Source organism: Falco rusticolus, chromosome 3 (assembly GCF_015220075.1).
Source record: "Falco rusticolus isolate bFalRus1 chromosome 3, bFalRus1.pri, whole genome shotgun sequence".
Lineage (NCBI taxonomy): Eukaryota > Metazoa > Chordata > Aves > Falconiformes > Falconidae > Falco > Falco rusticolus.
In genome coordinates, this window is record NC_051189.1 from 54836240 (window position 1) to 54857901 (window position 21662).

At 42.3% G+C, this 21662-nt stretch overlaps 1 protein-coding gene across 10 annotated transcripts in view; it reads left to right on the forward strand.

Annotated features, from left to right (window-relative positions):
• Window positions 1-21662, forward strand: part of ZNF521 (zinc finger protein 521) — a 232363-nt gene that overhangs the window by 185156 nt on the left and 25545 nt on the right. For all 10 annotated transcript variants that reach the window (XM_037379244.1, XM_037379245.1, XM_037379246.1 and 7 more), the window contains 2 exons: window positions 16438-16569; window positions 19195-19310. In XM_037379244.1, coding sequence (XP_037235141.1) covers window positions 16438-16569; window positions 19195-19310 — 248 coding nt within the window. The remainder of the gene's footprint in view (window positions 1-16437; window positions 16570-19194; window positions 19311-21662) is intronic.

Below are 21662 nucleotides of genomic sequence, written 5' to 3' on the forward strand. Positions count from 1 at the left end.
TTACTTATAGTCACTTGTGTTACTCTTACCCCTTTATCAAGTGTAAGGGTCTTGTGATCATTCTCAAAGATTTCTATCCAACCCTGCTTATGCTCCCTCACTGAGATTCCTATGTGCCTCGACCTGTGCTCTCCTAGTGCTTACAGCTTTGAACACCTATTTCTAGAGTCACAGCCAACGTGCCATTATCTTCTGTCACAGGGCTCTTCTGCTTTGAAGAAATGCTGTCAGGACCCCTGCACAGCTCTACCTTGTCCAGCTTTGTGTGTTCTTCAACATCTAAGTTCTGCCATGTTTGCCTGGAGTGATGATTATCTGTTTCAAAAAAAAAAAAAAAAAAAAAAAAAAAGAACACAAATATGTGTGCCTTATTCAGTGTTCCTGGTCCCATTCTTTTCTGGCTGCTTGTCCTCACATGGAGAGGTTCTCTGGGCTGGACTGCAGCGTGAGCTGCAGGGAACAGGTAACAAGGCCAGGTGACAGTATATTCTGCTGCTGCTCTCATTCCTTCAGAGTCTGACAGGTTACAGTCACAGAACCACTTACCTGCCGGCTTCTCTTTTGCTCTCAGACATCCTCAGGTGGTCTAGAAAAAGACATTTTTAAGAAGATTCAAGTGACTGGGCATTAAGGATTTGGCAAAGCTTACGCAAGCAGCAGGATTTGGGACCCGATTCTGCAGATACTCAGGGCATTTTACAAAGCCCTGAGTAGAGAGAGGCAAGAGAGGAGAGGCTATATTTATCCTGGTATGCAACACCAGGGACACGAAAACAATTGACCCCTTTGTTTCTATTTCTCCCCACTTTGGCAACCCTGCCAGGCCTAATTTAGCATCTGTACTCACCTTCCCTGAAGGCAATGCAGTCTTTAACTTGGCTTGAAACTGTTTTCCCAGAAACCCATATGTCAGCTGGCATAGCGAGAGATTTCTTGGAGAATGGGTGTGCAAGCTGGGTTCTGTGGTTCTTCAGTTTTTCTGCTGCTCCGGGTGTACCTCAGGAGACTAGCAGCCTGATGAATGCATTGTTCTAAAATGTCAAAAGGACCTCTGGGCACAAAGTATCACGTCCTTCAGAACCACCCAACTCATGCAAAAGCAAGAGAGGTGCAGCCATAGGGAAAATGTCAAGCTGGGACTGAATAGCTGCGAGCGTCATTGCCACCAGTAAACAGGATCACTTATTTGACCGCGGTAAAACAAATGCTAAAAATACACGGTACTCATCCAGTGCTCCCATTCAGTATTGCAACCCAGCTGCTGAGCCAGGGAGTTTTATCTGCATTAGTGACACATCCTGCGTTAAATAAATAAATAAATAAATAAATAAATCAGGGAACATACAGTAGATGCATTTTACTGCCAGAGTAGAACTTCACAATCCTACCAGGGGACCTTTTTGTAATGTTTGTAATGTGCTGCTATCGTGCTTTAGCAAAGAAAAATGTCACTGCTGGGCTTTATTTTTAACAGACTTTTTTAACATCAATTAATGCAAGCAAATGTAGTGAAGCAGATCTTCCTTTTTATTTATATTTGGGTGAAAGCAGTGAGGGGGTTGGGGGAACAGCATGCACGGGCAGGGGGCAGAGGGGGCAGAAAGGGAGTTTCTTCTGCAGTTCCACAGCAGAGAAGTGTTGTGGGTTTTTTTAAAGGTGTGTAAATGTAGATGGACACCCAGCTTCCACTGGCAGTCACTGGATTTGAGAAACCAAGCTGCCTTTGAATGTACCATTTGTGTAGCATCTAAAAAAAATACATTACAAACCATGCAGCCTGAGTTATCCAACATGGAAGGCTGTATGCTCAGTTGGTGTTGGCTCAGCTGAAATCAGTTGACCCCCATGCACCCGCTTTTTATTATAAGAGGTAAAATGAGCAGGTCACCCTCAGAAGTGACATTTATTACTTATTGCATGAACCCTGTAAGAGCTGCATCATATTGTATTTCCCTCATGCTTGAAACCATTATACTTGCAGTATTTGCTAGCTTTCTCCGTTTCTGTAACACAAATGCAAACACACATGCAGGACTGTAGGCAAACTCTTCCCTTTTGACCTTGATTTGTTTTGTACTGCTGGGAACAGACATGACTGCAAACCTTGGCCATGCAACATGCGCTTCTCTCATGTGGGCCTTTCATGAAATTAAAGGTGAAAGATACCTGTTACTTGGCAGGTATTTTTGACTTACCATGATGTGACAGTTTTGATCCAGTGACAGAGGGCACAGAATGTGTGATTCAAAGATAATGTACTATACACGGTGCAGTATCTTACCAACATAGTGAACCAAGGACAAAGCAACAACTTTAATTTGGAATTTTCCTGCTATTGCCACTTTTTACTAAGACCTTCAGAGTGGTTTATTTTCTGAGAAACACTGGTGTTTTGATATGTCAGCCAACTTTCTGTTTGCTATAGCTCACTTTCAAGTTCGGTGGTTTTTTTTCTTCATAGCCAGCTTGTTCTTTTTTTACCTTTTCGGGGAGAGGAAGGGTGTGTCAGTGACACATATGAAATGTTGGAAAGAGAAGAGGGTTGGTAGGTGGTGTGCAAGTATGGCTCTCAGTTCAGTTTCCCTGCCTCAGTTTGCCTGCTGCTCTGCAGGTATTCTTCATCAACTATTATTTTCAGTTGTGATCTTTGGCCTCTGGTGCCCAGCTGAACTACAGAGGCTGCCCACTTTTTCAACTGTATAATTTTCAAGGATTTAACACAGCAATTTTTATTGTACTCTACTGCCATATCATGTATCAAGTCCAGCAATCAAGGAGAAATAAACATCAACAAATTATGTTGCTTATTTGTAAGAGTGTCACAGGATCAAAACCTGCACGCTTCACTCTTAGCAAAATGCACTGCAAAATCTGACAGTGGGGTCTTGCTGATCAGTGATATATGGCGTAGCCAGCGAGTTTGCCCTTTTGCCCTCCTCCCATCCCTTTTTTTTCTTTTTTGGACTTCTAAAACACCCCTTTTTTCCAAATATGACTAGAGGGGTAATACTCCTCCTTGACTTTATTTTCTGTTGTTCAAATCCTGCTTAGTGTTAAATCTCTCTGCTCACCCCCAGGTTTAATAAATTAAAAGTTGCTTCTTGAGTGAGGTGAAGGAGGCAATCGAAGGGGCTGGGGGATATATTCTATCTGCTTTACATCTTTGTGTCTCAGATGCTTGTTTTCCCCACTTTGTTTGGAGAAAGACTGACAAGTAAGCATAACATGCCGAGGAAGTACAGAAACTTGCTGCCTGCAAGGTTTGTGATGAAGACACTTCATTTTAAACAGCATCTGGGCTTCCAAATGATGGCCCTCCGGCTTTCAAAAAGAAAAGACCAGGCAAGTTAAATGCACATTTTGTACAATTCTGTTAAGAAACACTTTTATTTCTTAATATCAAGAGGTTGATGATGGAAACAAAATCCTGCAGAACTGGCCTTCATTACATAATCGGGGTATTTAAATATTTAAATGGTAGCTTAAAAGAACCTGCTCAGGTGTTGGACAAATTGTCATAAAGTTAAGAAATTAAAAATTTGTCCACAGCAAAGATGCCCACAGCATCTTTTTAAGTCCATGTGGTAGCTGTGGAAATTTTTTTTTATTATTATTATTTTTTGTGGGCAGTTAATGCTTGGGATTGCTCTGTGAAAGGGATGGCTGTATTCACTGGCAGTCGTCTTCCCTGAGGAAATGTGAAAAAACCTGGGCCCACAAGTACTATGCATGCCTCCTTCCATTCTTCTCCTTATTTTTCAACTGTGTCAACGGTATGTGTGGATAAATAAAATATCATCAAGAATGCTGATACCATCTTCCTTTTCCCCTTTCCCTCCTCTAACTTACAATAATGTGGGGCAAAGGTCTACTTAGCATAACACAGTTACGATAACTAGTACATTTGTATTTCTGTTATGATGAGAGGTCTGCTGTAGTGAGACTCATACACTGTTGCTGCTTCTTCTCAGCAGTGTTAATTATTCTTCAGGCTCGTGTAGTGTGCGTATGGAAACACAAAATAAGCGATCAGGGAGTAGGATATTTTTGGTTTTATTTGTTGTGTCAGTGACACTTCCACCCTGACACAAACTCACAGCACAACACTCCTGATCTGTAATGAGGTTGTGTCCCAGGATGTGTATTAAAAGCACTAAATAGTCCCTTGCTTATTCAAAATCCTCATTTATCTGAATTAACTTTGTGTCCCCCATTTCATTTGGGTAAATTAGGTTTCACAGTTTCACAATTTGATCACAAGTCTCACAATGTTCAGTGCTTCTTTTTCAACCTGAGCCCCTGAAATGACATTACTGCATCAAGATCTCGGTCTTCATTTTAAAAAAACCCATCAAACGCTCACTTTCCTTGTTACAGAGAAACCCTCTGCGGGGAGACTGCCCAAACTTGAATGCCCCGCGCAGAATTCCAGGCATACACTTGGTTAAATCTCACGATTTTTAACCCCTTCTCCCAATTTTGCCACACGTGGCATTAATAAATTTGGTTCCGGGGACTGCGCGGCACCTTGTGCCAGTGCCCGCAGCGCCGCACGCCGGGCCGGGCCGGGCCTGAGGGGCTCCCAGCCGCAACCCGGCGGGGACCCGGCCCCGCTCCAGCCGCTCACGGGCGCACACGGGCATTTCGCTGGAGGTGTGCCTGCCGGGGCCCGACGGCCTGGTTTGCCCTTTGCACACCTCCCGGCCGTGCTAGAAGATGTCTGGAGCCCGGCGCAGCCTCGCGGAGCGCTGCTGCTGCCCGGCGAGGGACCGCTGTGGCGGGGGGCGCGGAGAGGCCGCGCACGGCGCCGGGCGGCTCCCGGCCCTGCAGCCCCCGGCCCGGCCCGGGGTCCGGGCGGGCTGCCCCGGGGCTGCGGCTGGGCCGGGGCTGGCGGGCCGGGCCGAGAGGCGGGAGGCTCCCGGGAGCCCCGGTGGGGCCGCCCGGCTGGGGCCCGGCGGCAGGGGCCCGGCGCCCGCTCCCCGGGCGTGAACGGGGCTGCCAGGAGCGGGGCCGGCTCCTGCGGAGGGAAGGAGTCGAGCGGCCCGCTGCAGGGAGGCGGCTGGGAGGCGTGGGCGGGGGAGGGGAGGGCGAGGGGGAATCTGGCGCTTGCCCGAAGCCCCGGGGAAGGAGCGGTGGCAGAAAGCCCGGCAGAGCCCCTCCGCTGACCTCCCTCCCGCTAGGTGCGGTCCGAGTCCTCCCACCGTGCACCTTGGGTTTCTCTCGTTTTTCTTACCTCCTCTTATTTAAATGAACTGACACATACACACACAATGAAAACTCAGTGGGCCTTTCGGAGAATGTTTCAACCAACAAATGTAGGCTTGTAATTTATTTATTAGAGTATCTCTCAGTGAAAGGCTAATGCCTTACAGTGGTCAGCCACCTCTCTCTCGCTGTTACAGGCATGTTTTTCCTATCGCATTTCAGATTTCCTCGGAGTCTTACAAGTGTTTTTTGTTTTTTCACTGATGTTAATCACCTCGTAGGCATTTAATGTCACACCACATTTTTCTCCAGCTCTATAAGTTTTATCTAGAGAGGATATACATTGACCTGACAGCCTATACATTTATTTTTCTCATAATAGTGCTGTATTTTTTTCCTTTGGTGATACAGTTTGATGCCTTATACTTGTAGCCTGCTGTTCTTTTAAATTGCTTATTGTTATTAATTATAAAGTGGCAATGTTGGCCTAAGACATTTGGCTGTAAAAATACATCTATCATTATTGCCATTGGAGCTGCACTGAATTACCCAAACTCTGTCTGGAAATGTAAGCTTCTCTGCATTTCTTCAGTGAAATTCAAGTGAGGGTTAAATCAAGACTTCCTTTTGCCTCTTCGCCTCCAGCTAGGTTTCATGCCCTTGTCCTGCTTCTGCTTGGCACCTCGTCTCCATCAGCCTTTTCAGTCTACCCCCTTTTTTCTTGATCGCTGCTGCTATGTCTGCTCTCCTTCCCCACCCAATCTTTGCCTGTCAACGATACATATCTTTTCAGCCAACTCTTCTTTGTTTCTTCTACTTTGTTGTTTTTCCTCTTTTTCTCTTATTATTTCATGTTCATAACTTTGCCGTTCTGCTACCTGAAAGTTTGCTGGAGAGAGGGAGATGTTCAGAAGACTCCCAGTACAGTAGGAAATGGTGTCTTTGTTTCACTGAGGAACTAAGTTTGGTGAAGAGTTGGAATATATCTTTAAAAGTGGCATTTAGAATTAAAAAAAAAAAAAGCCAACCCACAAACATGTAACAAATAGAGGAAAAATAACTAATTGGCCCTCATTATTCTCCTATCCACAAATAAAGAACTTTTAATATAGAAATCCCAACAGCTGTTTGTTCAGCTCAGTGTGAAGTCTTAATACCAGCAGAGAAAGTGGGAAGGAGAGTGGAGTAGGTTTAGAATGAAGTCTGGTCTTTTTTTTGCTACGTGAGCCCAAAGCTGCTTGCTTGCTTTGTAGCAGGATCAAAGAGAGACATAGGGAAAGGTTAGCGCAAATTAAAATTGAGCTTTCTCATGCTTTCCTAAATAAAACAGCAAACTAATTCTTTACATTACATTGCACTTTATCATTTTAATACGTTGCTGTACAAGGAGATCTCCCCTAACTGGCAAAGCAGTTTGCTCAGGTGAAAAGAATCTAATCAAGTGCCTGGTTATCAGCACAGACCTGAGGGCCTTAACAGCCAGAACCGCTTCTTCCTCCCTGATTTTTCTGAGGGGTGCAGGTGAGGAGATGGAGGTTAAGAGGAAAGAAAGCAGGAAGTTGATACACCCCTAAATGAGTTTTAAGGACTGGATCAATATCCCAGCAATTGCTGCTCATTTCAAAGCATTCCTCATCTATGTAAGAAGATGCCAGATAATGACATTTGACACCTATAATGGCATTTAGATTCAGAAAAATATATCAGTAGGATCTGATCTATTAGGAAATCACGAGGAGCACTGTTGTTTCTTCATTCTATCAATTCAAATATCCAGTAATACAGGAAGATCTGACCCTTGCCTAGACTAGCCTATTTACTCTTTTTTTCAATTTAACTTTTTTCTTCCCCTTCTTTTAAGAGTAAGCAGACAATTCTTTGTAGGTTGGATAAACGGCATTTCAGCATTTAGAGACTTTATCTTTCAGGCATCTAATGGCTTCATGCCAAAAGAAGGAAGGCAACTCTGACCCTTTCTGTATACTAAGAACAAAAGCAATACCTGATGAGAGCTGTGTACAAAACATAATTTCTACAGCTGGTCCGCTGTGGTGTAGAATTAATATTGATGCTTTGATTGTCTCCATGCAAGAAGATGTTTTCCCAGTACCCCTAAATACAGAACAGGTTGCATTTAGTTTATGCAACATGAAATACCCTCTCCTAGTTTAACAATTTGTGTTTTCTTTGTGCAAAACTTCAAAGTAGATATACCTGCACTTCCACTAGATCCAGAAGTCCCAGATGAGTGGGCATTACTAATAGGCATTTAACATAAAATAACAGAGAAAACTGGTTTCTCCAACCAGAAAGCAAGAACATGAAAAAGAAACTAGCCTAAACAGTGAACAAAAATATTGAAATTGAATGAACAGTGCTAAAAAAAACCAAAAGATTTAACTTATATTTTACTGTTCTTAATTCTTCAGAATATAAATGTGACATTTTTATTAGTTTTTCCCCCTACAGTTTGATTAAATTGTTAATAACTACTTTGCTCAGGCAATCTCTGAGCCATTCCAATTGTAATTTGACTTTGCTAGAGAAGATTTGGTCCAAAAAACTTTCTTCTTGAAAGAAATAGGCTCTTAGCTCACAGAAAAGAACAAAGAAAAACTCAATTCTGACCTTAATTCTGACACTGTGTTCGTAACGATGGGCAGATTAAGCAGAGCCTAATTCTTCATCCGCTGGAATTTAGTGGGAGAGTTTTTATTCTGTTTGGGGTAGGAAGACAGACATTTAGCAGCCCTGGGGTTTGGTTTCTTTATCTGTTATATGCAGATAGCAATCTCCATCTCGCTGTGCAGTGTAAGGGTGGAGGGCTTGGCCTTGCACACTTTGGCAGAATTTAGGCCCACAGAAAGTCTAGACAAGAGTCTAGTAAGATGGGAAGCCTGCTCCCCTGAGCTAGTTATGCCAACATTTGAAGGATCAGTCTCCCAAGTTTTTAAGCAGTGCTCACCAAGTGCTTTTTGAAAAGGTAAACGTTGAGCTGGATCATCTGTCTACAAATAACTCATACCACTCAGCTTATTCCTACCGGTTTAAATTTCTTTTTATATCCCATGGTAAAATTGTTTCCAAAATAAGCTCTATCACATGGGATTTTAGTGCAGTGATGGAGTGTAACCTTGTAATGTGTATAGCTACGTGATGCAACACAAGACTTTTTTCAAACAAATTTTAATACGTTTTCCTAGTGCAGTTACAGACAAGGAGTAGCAAATTATGCATGTCCCATCAGTTTGTGAATAGCTCTGTTGCTAAATTCCCGAACTCTCTCCTGATTGCCAGTTGCCCAGAAAATGCTGGTTTTTGATGGAGAGGGCATTTGCTGTATTTAAATCATTCTTACTTGAGCTGAAAACATGACAGTTATTAAGAAATAGACCCTGCCAGTTGCCCTTCTTTTTTTTTTTTTTTTTTTTTTCATACAGCCTCACCAAAGCCAGACAATTTGTGGCTTTAATAGAACATACAAGGCACACGTGGTAAGAAGTGTTCACTTACAAGCAGCCAAAGTGAGTGCAACCAAGCAAAAAAGTGAACAGTTGGTGAAGTGAAATGCATCCCTTGCTTCAGACAAAAATACAGTGGAATGAAAGATGCAGTAGACTGGCTTTCCCTTAAGCAGATCTAATTTCAAAATCTGGCCCTGGAGAGATGAACTTTTGCTTTAATTGAGGAGGTGGATCCCAGCTCTTTGTCATTCCATCAGTCAGCACCCTTTGCTGTAGCTTTAGCAATACGCTGCAGAAGGCTGTAGGATTTATTCCCGACCAGTTGAATAAGGCTTTCTGCCTGGTGCTGCTGGGAGCCAGTGTGGCCTGGCCTCCACATCACAGTGCAGATCCTCTTCCTTCTGATGCTGGCTAGTATCCTTCGAGGCAGAGGCAGAGCCTGGTCTCAACTTTCCCCTTGGGAGGCTACAGTTGTTGGCAACTCAAGAATTTAGGACTGTTCCTTGCATCTTGTCCACCTCCTTCCTCAGTCATGGGCAGAGCCTTGCCCCAAAATCATTCTGAACTGAAAAAAAAGCAAGGGGAGAGACATTGCTCAGGTTGCAGGCTGATGTTTTAAGTTTCCCAGTCCGTAGCTAACATCACAGTTTCAGTTAGAAGTGCTATTAAGAGTAAACACAGACCACCGTGCAGGCCTGCCTACACACGCAGTAGTGTGTGGCACGAGAGGGAAATGCAGGATAACAGTGCCAAGAGGGTGAGGAAGATATTTCCACCCCCACCCTCCCGATTCCAAACCCATGGTGATCTGCCCTGAGCACTGCAGGAGAGACATGGGTGTACTTCTGTCTTTCCATCCATTCCTCCATCCTGTCCCATCAGTTTTGAACCGTTAGTTAGAACTTTAAAAAAAAGCTGGTTTTTTCCATGGCAGGTTCTTACAGCTGTAAATTCCAGCAATATTCTTTTTCCTGCTGCAATTCCAGCTGTATGCTTTGCCTTTACTCTCTCCTACTTTATCACTGTATTTCCATGCTTTTCATGTCAGCTTCCAAAATTAACACCATGGTGGATAGTGTTTGTCGTATGGGTTTTGTGATAATGCTTGAGAAATTGAAAATGACAGAAGCACTATTACAATCACGGAGAAATTAAGAACATGGTGCTGGAGACTTCGAGCACTGTTTCATGTCAGCTTCCAGGCTTGGAAGAGGTGTTGTGTGTTCCTTAGCAGGTGAGGATACTTGTCACGCAGTTACCGTAGTGGACCCTAAGACTGAATTTGGAGCAGGAATGAGATTGGCCCAGAGAGGCTGATGAGTGAGAGTGTGTGTGTGTGTGTGTGTGTGTCTCTGTGTGTGTACGTGTCTGTGTGTGGCCAGTAGAATTACAAAAATGCAAACAAACATAGCACTATAAACTAGGGAGCATGGATGGCTATATACTCTGCAAATTACAGTGTTGTATGGTGTATTTTGTCTTTCCCTGGTTTTCAGTGTGAGGTGTTGTAGCCAAGGGGTTAGCTGTCATCTATGGCGTTCCTTCCTTACTCCTCAGATCTCTGGCTTATAAATGTGTGCTGCAAAGTTAACTTCGGGAAGAGTGGAAGCCACGCGAAGAAGGAGAAATTGGTTTAGGGGCATGGTTTGCTTGGTAAAAAAGATTATAAAGAAAACACATTGAATGTGGGAGCTGTGCATGATTTAGACCTGAAAATAATACAGAGACCGCAGGCCATTTCGTTCCTGTGTTGTGTGTGGAGGGCAGAGTTTACACTGCTTCTTAGCAGACACTTTTAAGCATGGACCCAGCCTCGTGATGATTTACCAGGAGGACTTCATCATCTTTGGACCTTTGCCTATAGATTTATTCAGAGTAAAAGGCAGAAGGACCCTTCTGGACAATCTCGAGGGTGAATAAGAGAAAGAGTTACTTATAAACTGTTACAAATTGGTACTCGGTAATGGCTGTAGTGTTGATCAGACAATATAAGAGGGCCCCCAGTGGTTACCGACTTAACAGCTGCATGTAAGTCAGCCAGTGAACATTTGCTTGTAGCTGCTCTAGTTCTGTTTTTATTGAAGAGCAAGAAGCATAAACATGGGACACACAGTCTAGAGGCTGCTTAAAGGGTTTCACTTGTTTAAAGTGTATATTGAAATGTCAGGGCCTTCCGTGAAATGAAAAAGTTGTGCATTGAGTTGGTAGCACAAATTGGGCCAGGTCGTCCAAAGCAGTGCCTCAAGTGGGGGTGAAAGCGGGGGGATCTTGCCTGCCATACAGGTTACGCAGTAACTCCACAGCATGGCTAGTTGGTGCAAAGACAGAGGATCCCCAAATGTGGATATATGCTCAGCATGAAGACTGATTTTGTTTGCTTTTATAGCTGGTTATCAAGTTAGTTGCTGAGATAATGGGCTGCACCTCAATTAAAATCTACCTACCCCCATTCAAACATTTAATATTTGTGTAAATATTAAACATTTAGATGAATATTAAATGCATTTATTTAGAACTGATTCATGTTTACATTTTCCCACTATCTGAATAATAATTATAAATGGAAACTAATTTACTTATGCAGAAATTCTGCATGCATCAAACTCATTTGTCTACCAGCAGTGGGTAAACCATCTTCATCCATGTTGCAGAGTCTTAACCATGTCCAAACTCATATCCTGACCATGTAAGGGCAACAGTAAGCAGCAGTTCTGTGCTGTACAGTGGGTACTTTGTTCTTGCCTTCCTTATGGAGTTGTTGGATCCATAATGTGAAGGACGTGCTGACTTGTTTTACGATGTACCACATCAGGGAATGCAATGCATAGTTTTCTGTTAGGTTTGGAAAAGTGCAGACTTTATATTAAAGGTTCATTTCTTTTTCATCATTCAGCTAACTCATTTGCACTGTAATGTACTTTCCTATTCCTCCTCCTGATAGTTGCTGCTTTTATACCTGTTTTGCAAGCCATATTTTTAGCCTAATCCATACAGCAGTTGTCTAAAATTCCATAGCATTGCTTATTTCTTACCTATAACTCTTAATAAAAAATAGGGCTGTGCCAACCTATTATATCCTTAATAGAATATTCTAATGGTTATTAAATCAATTGACTCTGAATCTCACTTTAATAAATGAGTCAGACAGTATTTTCCAATTACTGTCAGCCGCCACCTTTCCAAAGAGCAGATTATTTTGATTGAATTTTTTAAAGCTGTTCAGCACTTTTTTCTTTTTTTTTTCTTTTTTTTTTTTCCTGAGTAAGAGCAAAGAACTGTAGCTCTGTTCTGCAGGGAAGAAGAGCCTCTTGGACTGTATCTGACACTCCATTCCATTTCAGATTTATCCCAAATGGAAACTGAAAACGTGACATTTCACCGGCCCTTTATTTATTAATGATATCATACTTTGCACTTCCATAGCACCCTATCAAATTGTTTGCTAAATGTGAAAAGCTAGACAGGGTCCAGCGTGTAAACACAGCCCTTTGCATCTTCTTTCTGCATCTGGAACCTTTGCAAGAGCTGCCACACCCTAACTTTTTCATGCCAGTGGGAGATAAAACGCTGGCTGTGCTTTTAAATTCTCTGGAGAGTAGAGCACAGGGACAAAGCCTTGTTCCTTCATCCTTGTGCGGTGCTGTGTGACCTAAGCAAGCAGGTAGTTGTGTGCCCGAACGTGTTATCTTAAACCTTTTCAAAGGCAGGTGACAGTGATTCTGGGTCTTCCGTGGATAGTCCTAGACTTTGCCAGCTCTGCTGTCCCGGTTGTATTAAAAGTCTTAAGGGATACTAATTAGGTCAGCCTATTAAAGTAGAAATTAAAAATTAACACCTCTTTTTAAAGTTAGGTAGTCTGGCCATACTGTCATGCCCAAGGTGACAAGAGGAAGTCGGTGTCAGAGTTTGGAATGGGACCCAGCACTCCTGGCTCTTCTGCCAATATGGTAACCTTGTTTGTCTCCCTTAAATTTAAATCATGTTGCTCTCACTTTCTTGAATTCAAGGACTGGAACCTTGCCCTTTGTTCAGAGGATGCAGCACAGAGCAGGTGATATGCACAAAATGGGTGAAAGAGTGTGAGGGGAGGGGTTTATAACCCCCTGAACAGCAGGACTTAGGAAAAATTATTCTATTAGTTATACAAATGTAGTCATATTTTAAATGCGGTCTTTAGAACTAGGAGACTAAAAACATTTTATTTTTAAGAGATAGCTTAGATTCTGCACAAATTGATGTCTCTTGCCTGGGGAAGTTTCCTATCTGCCCCAGGCAAGTGGGTGAGGGGATTTTTCAAACCCTGTTTATAAGCCTTTAGGAAAATTGGATTTGCAACATACAGTAATCAAAGTGATTTTGATGTTTGTGAGCAGGAGATCGCCTTGGATCTGAGTGATATGGGAAATACAATAGGGTCACATTTAATGGGGTTCGGTTCTTCTTGAACAAGTATAAACACTGTGTAACTAGAATTAGTTTTGCTTCAGCATCAGGAGTGCATGCCTTTCTTCCTACTTTTTCCTCATTAGCTAAGGTAATGGAAATGCAAAAAAACCTTCTCTGTCTTCTGTAGCTCCATATAAAAATATTTCTTTTTAGGAAGACTTTCTCCCTTGGAATGTTTGAAGAACTCCCCGTTCAGTGTTCCTGTGCTCAAGAATGATTAGCGTCGTTCATTTACACTTTGCCAACAGTAACTGTGTGATTTGAGAATTGGCATTGATTATCTTCACCTTGACATGGAAGATCCTGGATGGAGCTCCCTTTGTCCTAATTGCTTTGACTGTGCATATCAGCACAAACAGTTTGATGGAGAAACTTCACCGTGCAGGCTTTCTAGCTTGTAATTACCCTTTGTGGGCACTTGCACCGTTCTCAGAGCTGTCTGTTTGGTAATGACCACAACACAGATCTGGATGTAGGAGAAATTATCTAATCACGTGGCAGCCTTTATAGTCCTCCTTACTGATTTGCAAGTTCAGGAAAGAAAAGACATTTATATATGGTTTGTTGAGCCTTCCTCTTCTGTCTAGTATGCTGTTCTCCGGCTTCGCCCACAGCTATGGGATGCTGCCTGTTGGGACAGCATGGCATAGAGCCTGACTAGCAGGATGCGACCATCTCTCTTAGGTGTACAGACGGGTGCATGCCAGGTTCTTTTCCCTTATGCTCCCCTTGACAGTGCTTGCGCGGGCCATACTTGTCTTCTGTCAACAGTAGCAAAAGCAGAACACACTGGAAGGGTTTGTCAGTGATGGTGGAAAATCCTAAATCACAGGCAACTCTTGAGAATCCACTAAAATTTTCCCTGCTAAAGAGATTGTTAGCATGTATTTGATAAATGCTTACTTATTTATCTACGAAGAGTTATGAAAGGTGTCACCTACTACTAATCTGTCCCCCCAGGAGTCTTTTGCTGAGTATGTTCAGCCCACAGTACCTGACTACCTGTGTGTCTGGCTGGATGGGACGTGTACCTCAGCAGCCTGTGCTCCGCTGCCTTGATATTCTAGTCTCCCCAGAGAGGCTGTGGTGGCAAAACAGCTGAGACTGACCTGAGCCTTTGCCTGAGCTTGTGCTGACAGCTGTTCTCAGCGGACCCAGCTATAAATTAGTGCCTGGTCAGGTGGGATGGGAGTCAAAAGCAGCAAAGTTGTTCTGTCTGGTGTGGGTAACAGAGACAGGCACCTCAGTGGCAATAGTCTGTGCGCACGGGATTGCTGGGACCACTGACCTTTTTCAGCTGACTCCCAGGGCAGGCCTGCCATCTCACACCCCTCTGATCGCTCTTCAGCATGGAGGCAGGAACATTGAACACTGCTTTAATGAAGGATTGGGAGGAGGATGAAGGGAAGTCTGCAGTGTGCTGCGTGAGCGTGCAGGCAATGCTCAGCTGTGTTTGCTCCCGTGGCACCACCCTGTTGCGCTAAGACTGACAGGAAGACAGGAGCGTTTAAAAAAATGGCCACGTGCCAATGAGTCCATTTTAAAGAGCCAAAATGGGCTCCTCCATTCCTCTCACAGTCACTAGCTGGAAAACACAGTTTTACCATGAAGGGCAACGGAGATGCCTTATATATGAACATTACGAGAGCTAGATGTTCAGTGAAGAGAGAGCTCCCCAGCTACGGACTGTGGTCAGGATAGAAATTTTGTAGTCAGTACATTTTTACCTGTTTATTCCCCACCACCCCATCCCGACTTTGTGTAAATCTTTTGGCTTTGTTGGTTTTTGTCTGCCCCTTAACTTCACATTATAAAGGGCTCTGACACCTGAAAACCACATGACACTAGCTTTCGGTAGTTCCACGCACAGAACAGCCACCACCGCCTGGCTTCACATCCGCTGTCTGAAGCCCACACATTCCCACCCTTGGCTAAAGATGCCATGACTTACATGGAGGCTAAAATTAGCTTTCGGGCCGGTGAGAAGTGAAAGCTGAGGGCTACCACTGACATTTTTTCAATTCTGCTAAGTTACTGAGGGTCATTTTGAGAGGGCGCCTGGCCCCGCTCAGCTACGCCAGCGCCGTGATGTTTTCTCTATACGTCGGTGGGGAGGGCTGTTGTGCGGAGTACAAAACGCAGTCTCTGCTCTCGCTGTCTACAGCAGCTGCCAACTGCGAATGCCCATCATTACGGTCACTAATCACTGCAGGCAGTGCTGTGCCCGGCAGGAGGTAGGCAGCGTGGCATCTAGGTGGGCAGGACACTCTCCTAAATCACTCCTTTTCACCCGAGAAATGCTAGGGAGCTATGCCAGTCGCCAAGTGTTTTATTCCCTTTTGATTTTTGATAATGGGATACAGTATTTACCTGTGAGATCGATGCTACTCATGTAGCACACCGGTGACATACAGAAGGACCTTTTCTAAGCGGCGCTGTGGGAATTGAGGCCTCTGCAGCAGGGCTGGAAGCCACTTCTTACCTAGCAACTGTTTCTAAGTAGGACAGCCGTTGACTGCCCTCATGGCGGAGTGGATGAATCCTGCAGCACCCTCAGGAAGGGAACCTGGTGCCAGGCACCAGCCGGCCTTCAAAGGACAATGGGAGGACAATGGGAGGAAGCAGAGGAACAAGCGGCAGGGAGTGGGAAGGGTTTTAAAGCCGCAGGACATTGATGGGAAAGCTGCGTCAGAAGACACACAGGGACTTTTCTGAACTGTTAAGAGGAGAAATGCAAATAAAGGGGAAAAAAACGTAGGATTGTCAGAAAGGGAGCTGGGAAATCCTGCGGCTTGCAAAAGATTTTGCGTGTGCCCCTGGGACTGGAAACGTGGAGCAGGAGTGATGTGAGGGTATAAACTACCCTCCCCTCTCACACTGGGTACGAGAAACTCCACGTCAGCCACAGTGCCAAAAACGCGTGCGTTGACAGATCTTACCCATGGTAAATGGGGTGATGTGCGATCAGCGCTAGATTTCTGGTGTGCTGTTTTGCAAATGTACACGGTCGTGGTCAGGTGGCTCAGCTAAGGGAGATGGGTGTTTCAGGGCCTACTCATCGTTTCCCACTGAAGTCTAATGCTCTGCATTCCTGTTTGGTGCTAATCGCACCGAAAAAATCTGTGCTTTTAATGCCCAGTTAAGCTTTGTACATTCTGAAACCTTCCAGGTAAAAGAACACTTCACCATCCGTAAGTGCTGAGGGGCATCCAGTTTCCTGAGCTTACGAAAACAGAAGTCTTTTCCATTCATAGATCTTGTTGGATTTTCTCTTCAGTAAGGGCTGTAGTGAATTTCACTTTTTCTTTGATTTTTTCCACAGATGAAGGACTGAACCATGAATGCAAACTCTGCAATCAGACGTTTGACTCTCCTGCCAAACTTCAGTGCCACCTGATAGAACACAGCTTTGAAGGCATGGGGGGCACCTTCAAATGCCCAGTGTGCTTTACAGGTAGGAGGCTATCATGTCCCAGTCATGCTTTTTTTAACTTGCGTTTGCAGAACTGCACTTACAACTGTGTGGTGTGCTGGTTTTAGGTCAGTTTTAGGAGGGAACATTACGTTTGTGCTCATTAGTAATATTGATTAGAAATCATTTAGAAAGCTGAGCTCCTTGGAAGGTCAGGCATCTATCTGCAAGAGCTGCATTACAAAAGTGATAGTCTCTTACCTTCCACCACATCACGTTCATTATCTCCATGTTCCAAACTTGCCAAGGTTAAAACTGGCCATAAATTTGTGCTTTAAAGCTACAGATCTTTCTTCTAAACTAATGTAATTCAGAGCAGAACTTGGCCTCATGGGCAAGGGCTGCTAGGCATAGCCTGTGCAGCAACATTCTCCTCTGATCCGGTAAGAAAGCCTGCTGGCGTGTGTTTGTTGGCTTGTGGTGAGAAGAAACACCCTTGTAATGTGCTTTAGAAAGCAAACCATGTTGTCTTGCCACAAGTCAAGTTCAGCCTTCCCCTGACACAAGTCCAAGTGTGGAATAATCCTCCCCAAGTCAGTGGTGTTATTCAGTAGTAAAACCCAAGTGAGAAAATAACTTGACCCAGTAGGGCTAAGCACTGCAGTGTTTGGGCCATAACGAGGAACAGAAAAATGCTGTTGTTGGAAATGAAAACACATTAAAAGGATGCCTACTGGGTTGTTGTGAGATTTTTTAAGGACTTCTTAGTAGAACATTTCATAAAATGATAACCTAAAACATAAGTGTTAATATGTAGCTTACATGCCCAATTTTGCTTTACAAGATGAAAATCAAAGATAATCACAAACATGACAAAACACACTTTGGGTATTCTTGCATCAATGGCATGCTAATTCTGGAAGCCATTCAAGGTTCCTGTTCTACATTAATGGGAGTGAAGGGTTTTCATTGATAGGCAAATAGACCCTTTAATACCTTCATTCTACTTCTCTTTGTTTGGCAGCTCCCCTCCCAATAAAACCTAAGCACACCACTACAGAGGAAAATTAAAGTTGAATTTTTCATCTCTCAGATACAGTGGCTGATGATGATTACTACCTCACTGTGTTCAGGTTTCACACATTTCTGTGGGTTATAAAATTAAAAAAATACATAGTTCATCTTCACTGCACAGCTTGTCATGGTGATGTCTGAGCGTGGATAGTACTGCCATAAACATTTTGCCTGTTAGGCATCTGTGTTCAATAACTCTTTCAGTTAGGCGCCTTTTTTTGTTTTTTTAGTTTTATTACTGATTCTACTTTTTTTTCCCCCTTGTCTTTGTGTACACTTTATGACGTGATTTTTTTTAGTGTAATGCCACGGGTCTTTGATTGACAAGTTTGGGGGAGTTGGAAACGCAATAAGGAGTACCCACTGATGGTTCTCCTTGTGAGCAAGATCTCTGATAAAACTAATCCTTTAATTTTTGAGCCAGTAGCCTTGTAAGATGTGTTAGAGTATGGAGATAAGTTGATTCCAATCTGTGTCAAGCACTTTTTCCTTTTTGCTGATGGGGTAAATAGACACTGAACATTAATCATAAACAATGGTGTTTTATTATCAATATGCCATTAAATTATTTCAGCATGTCTTGCTAGAATATTAACAAGAAATAAAAATCACCAATATAAGTTTTATATGGAAAATGGAATCTGATCTTTTTTTTTTCCAGGGTAATGAGAAATGTGATTAAAATGTATGACTCAGAAGAACAATATTCTGATGGTTTTTGTTGCCTTGCAATTAGAATAATTTTAATGATTAGGAGTGGAGTCAAAGTCAAATGCCAGCATCTTTAATAAATCCTTTCCCTGCCTATACAGATTAATATTGTAGATGCAAACTTTTTTAGGTCACAGTGCACCAGGCATCCATCAGAAGTCAGTGCTGCCAACCCAAACACTGCCTCTGGCATATACAATTTAATTATTAATAGTATGTCTCCTAGGTAAACTGTTACACAGTCTTAGGGCCTTGTTTTGTAGTCATTAAAATTGAACATGTTTATATTATTGAAACCCTTGCATTCAGTGTGTAGGCAGAGTTGATCTTAAAGTATCCAAAGAGAATTTACCTGCAGTTCTGTTTCACATTTATAGACATTGCCCCAGTGTAGCTGTGGGATATAATTTTTAGCATTAACACATTTAAATACAGAGCTGTTTGTTAGCTTTAACTTTAGGCACACAGAGTAAACAGGACTTCGGCATGTATGCTTTTCAAACCTGTTGGTTGCTAGGAAATAAGTTTTGTGTGTGTTCAATCAAAGTGCAGTAAGCATGAAGAAATAATTCTGGAGAGAAAATGGCATTTTTAAATTCTTAAAATTTGAAATCTTCATTGGTTGTCCTGTTAGGGTCTTTTTGTTTTTTCTTTGGTGGTTTGTTGGGTTTTTTTAACCAGGCATCTGTTTCAATTCATTCATTTTAAAAGAAGGATCAGTTTGTTGGTACCCATTATAGCAACAGTGTATTGTGAAATCAGAGTGAGCCAGCCTAATTTTACCTCTTGGAATTGCTGAATGTTAATGAGAAATAGTTGATAAAAAACTCTTCACTTGCAATACCAAATAATGAAAAGCTTGTTGTTTGTCTAATATTCCAGTGTTTGTTCAAGCAAACAAGTTGCAGCAGCATATTTTCTCAGCCCATGGACAAGAGGACAAGATCTATGACTGCACACAGTGTCCACAGAAGTTCTTCTTCCAAACAGAGCTGCAGGTACTACACTTATTACCTGGGGGTTATAATTACATATTTGATAGCTGCGTTCAAAGCTTGATTTGCCATGACGTCCTCTGAAACTTACTCATCATGAGGATGGGAATGAGGGAAGGACAAGAGAAATTGCAGGTGATTCAACCCATGCTGCTTCAGAAAGGTGCTGGCAGAAAGCCACCTGGTACAAACCTGAATTTTGGGAGCCACCTTTGGATTCTTGCTCTGTAGGTTGTTGCAGCTCAAGATATTCTTGAGGAGAGAGAAATGGACACTCTATTTTTCTGTTTGATATTCATAAAATATTTACTCAAGCAGTGAATGGAAAATAAGTGTATTCTTTTGTTTCTAAATGTGGAAAGCTAAGCACTGAGGTAGGAGTATAGGGATGGGGGGAGGGGCGAAGTAGGCAGAATTTATCTTGGTTTACCTGCTGGCCATTTCCCATAAATACTAACTTGATGAGGAAAAAAATAACAGGGTCAAATGAATGGTACACAGTCTTCTTGTTTGCTGTTGTCAGACTTGTAATGATACTGTTTACTAATGGTAAACTAAACCTCTTTAAGGTCATAGAACTAGATGATCTTTAAGGTCCCTTCCAATCCAAACCATTACATGAATCTATAAAAGGATGGAGAGGAAGAAATAAACGTTAAACAACATCTGAAAACAATTTTGGATGAAGGGTTTATTTACTATTAACATTCGGCACAGCATGTCTTGCATTGAGAAGTGGTGGTGTGTTATTCCTGATATGGTGTTACACTTTGAGACCACAGCAGAAGATGGTTTCTAAATTATTTTAGTTTATGTTGAAGTATTAAGATAGGTTGACAGAGGAAAAATTTTTGAGGTCTCTGATGGTCTACAGGGATGGAACAAGGAGAAGTACTTGTATATTAAGGCCTTTTCTACATGTGATTTTTCTTTAGAATTTAGATTTTTCAGCGCTTAATGTTTTTCAGTAGTGTTTTATAGTATGGGCTACCATCTCTAAGTCCTTTGACTGAGGTGTCCAAAATTAATTTTGTTTTGAACCAGAGCTGGATTCCATCTCATCAACAGAGGCAAAAGGCTAGTGAGGCATACGCACACGTATGCCTATTTAGTATTTCACTTACTGCAAGTTTTACATGCTGAAAACCTGATATAAATGTTTGGCATGATGATATGAAGTATTTCTTTGGAGAAAATAGCAATCATAGTGTTTAAACCATGCATGAATTCATTGTATGAGGGGTTGGTATTTATATCAATTGCACTGCATTTTCTTTTTCCTAATTTCTTTCTGTATGAAAGCAAAATGGAATAAAACCTTTCTGATAGCCTTCCCTACCTCTTTCTTCATGGACCCCTAGGTCATGGGAGCTCCTGTAGTACCTGCAGTACCATACCTGTTACACTCCAAGGTGCCTGTGTAGTATCTCTCCTATTTTTAATAGACCCAAATCTGTTTTGTTTAGTGTCTGTACCATGTATTGCATGCAAGCTCTGACCCAAAGTGGAAGAGGAAGACAAGGAAAAGAAAATAAAAATTTGGACGTTTAGGGAAAAAAAGACACTCATACATAGTGATGGACAGAAAGAGGCAAGACTGAGTTTTGAAGTCAGAAAATGGTCTAGGTTGTGTAGAGTTATTGGACTTCGGGGAAAAATAAAGGAGAAACAGTGGAATGAGGAAAGGTCAGAAACTAATTTTGTTATATGTGTTTCTTTCTCAGTATGGATTTTGTAGAATCATTTTCTTTGATTTTTTTTTGGTCAAAATACTTGTTGGTTTTTTCTGCAAACTGTTTCCAATAAGGTGAAACTGCATTTATTTTTTTGTTTTAGGAAAAAATACTTCAATATTTTTGGCTTACTGATTTTCATAAATTCTGTTGTTCATCACTGGTTAATCAAAATGAGGAAGCAGGGAGAAGTAGGGACATCAGCAGTTTCTGGAAAAAGAAAGGAGAGATTGTTAGGGAAGAAAAACCAAAAGGAAAAAAGAAAAAAATAACTCTGGAAGAGAGAAGGTGCAGCTAAGCAAAAGACAATTACGGAAAGAAAGAAGCAGAAACAAGAGGATAGAAATTAATTTTAACATCAGAATTCAGACTGAATTTTAAAAAGTGAGAATAGATAACTGAATTCTAAAGATGCAAAATATACAGAGATCCAGGTGTAGTTGTGACATGTACAATCACCTCCTTACTAGTCTGTCCCCCTTAGAATATGCTTTCATTTCAGAATACATGGAGTCCCAACAGCTGCCTTCAGCTTTTTTACTGTAATAAAAGCACATGCTTTTCCACTCAAAATTCATCCTTGCCCAAGACTGAGGGCAAGATTTTACTCTCTCCATCTAAG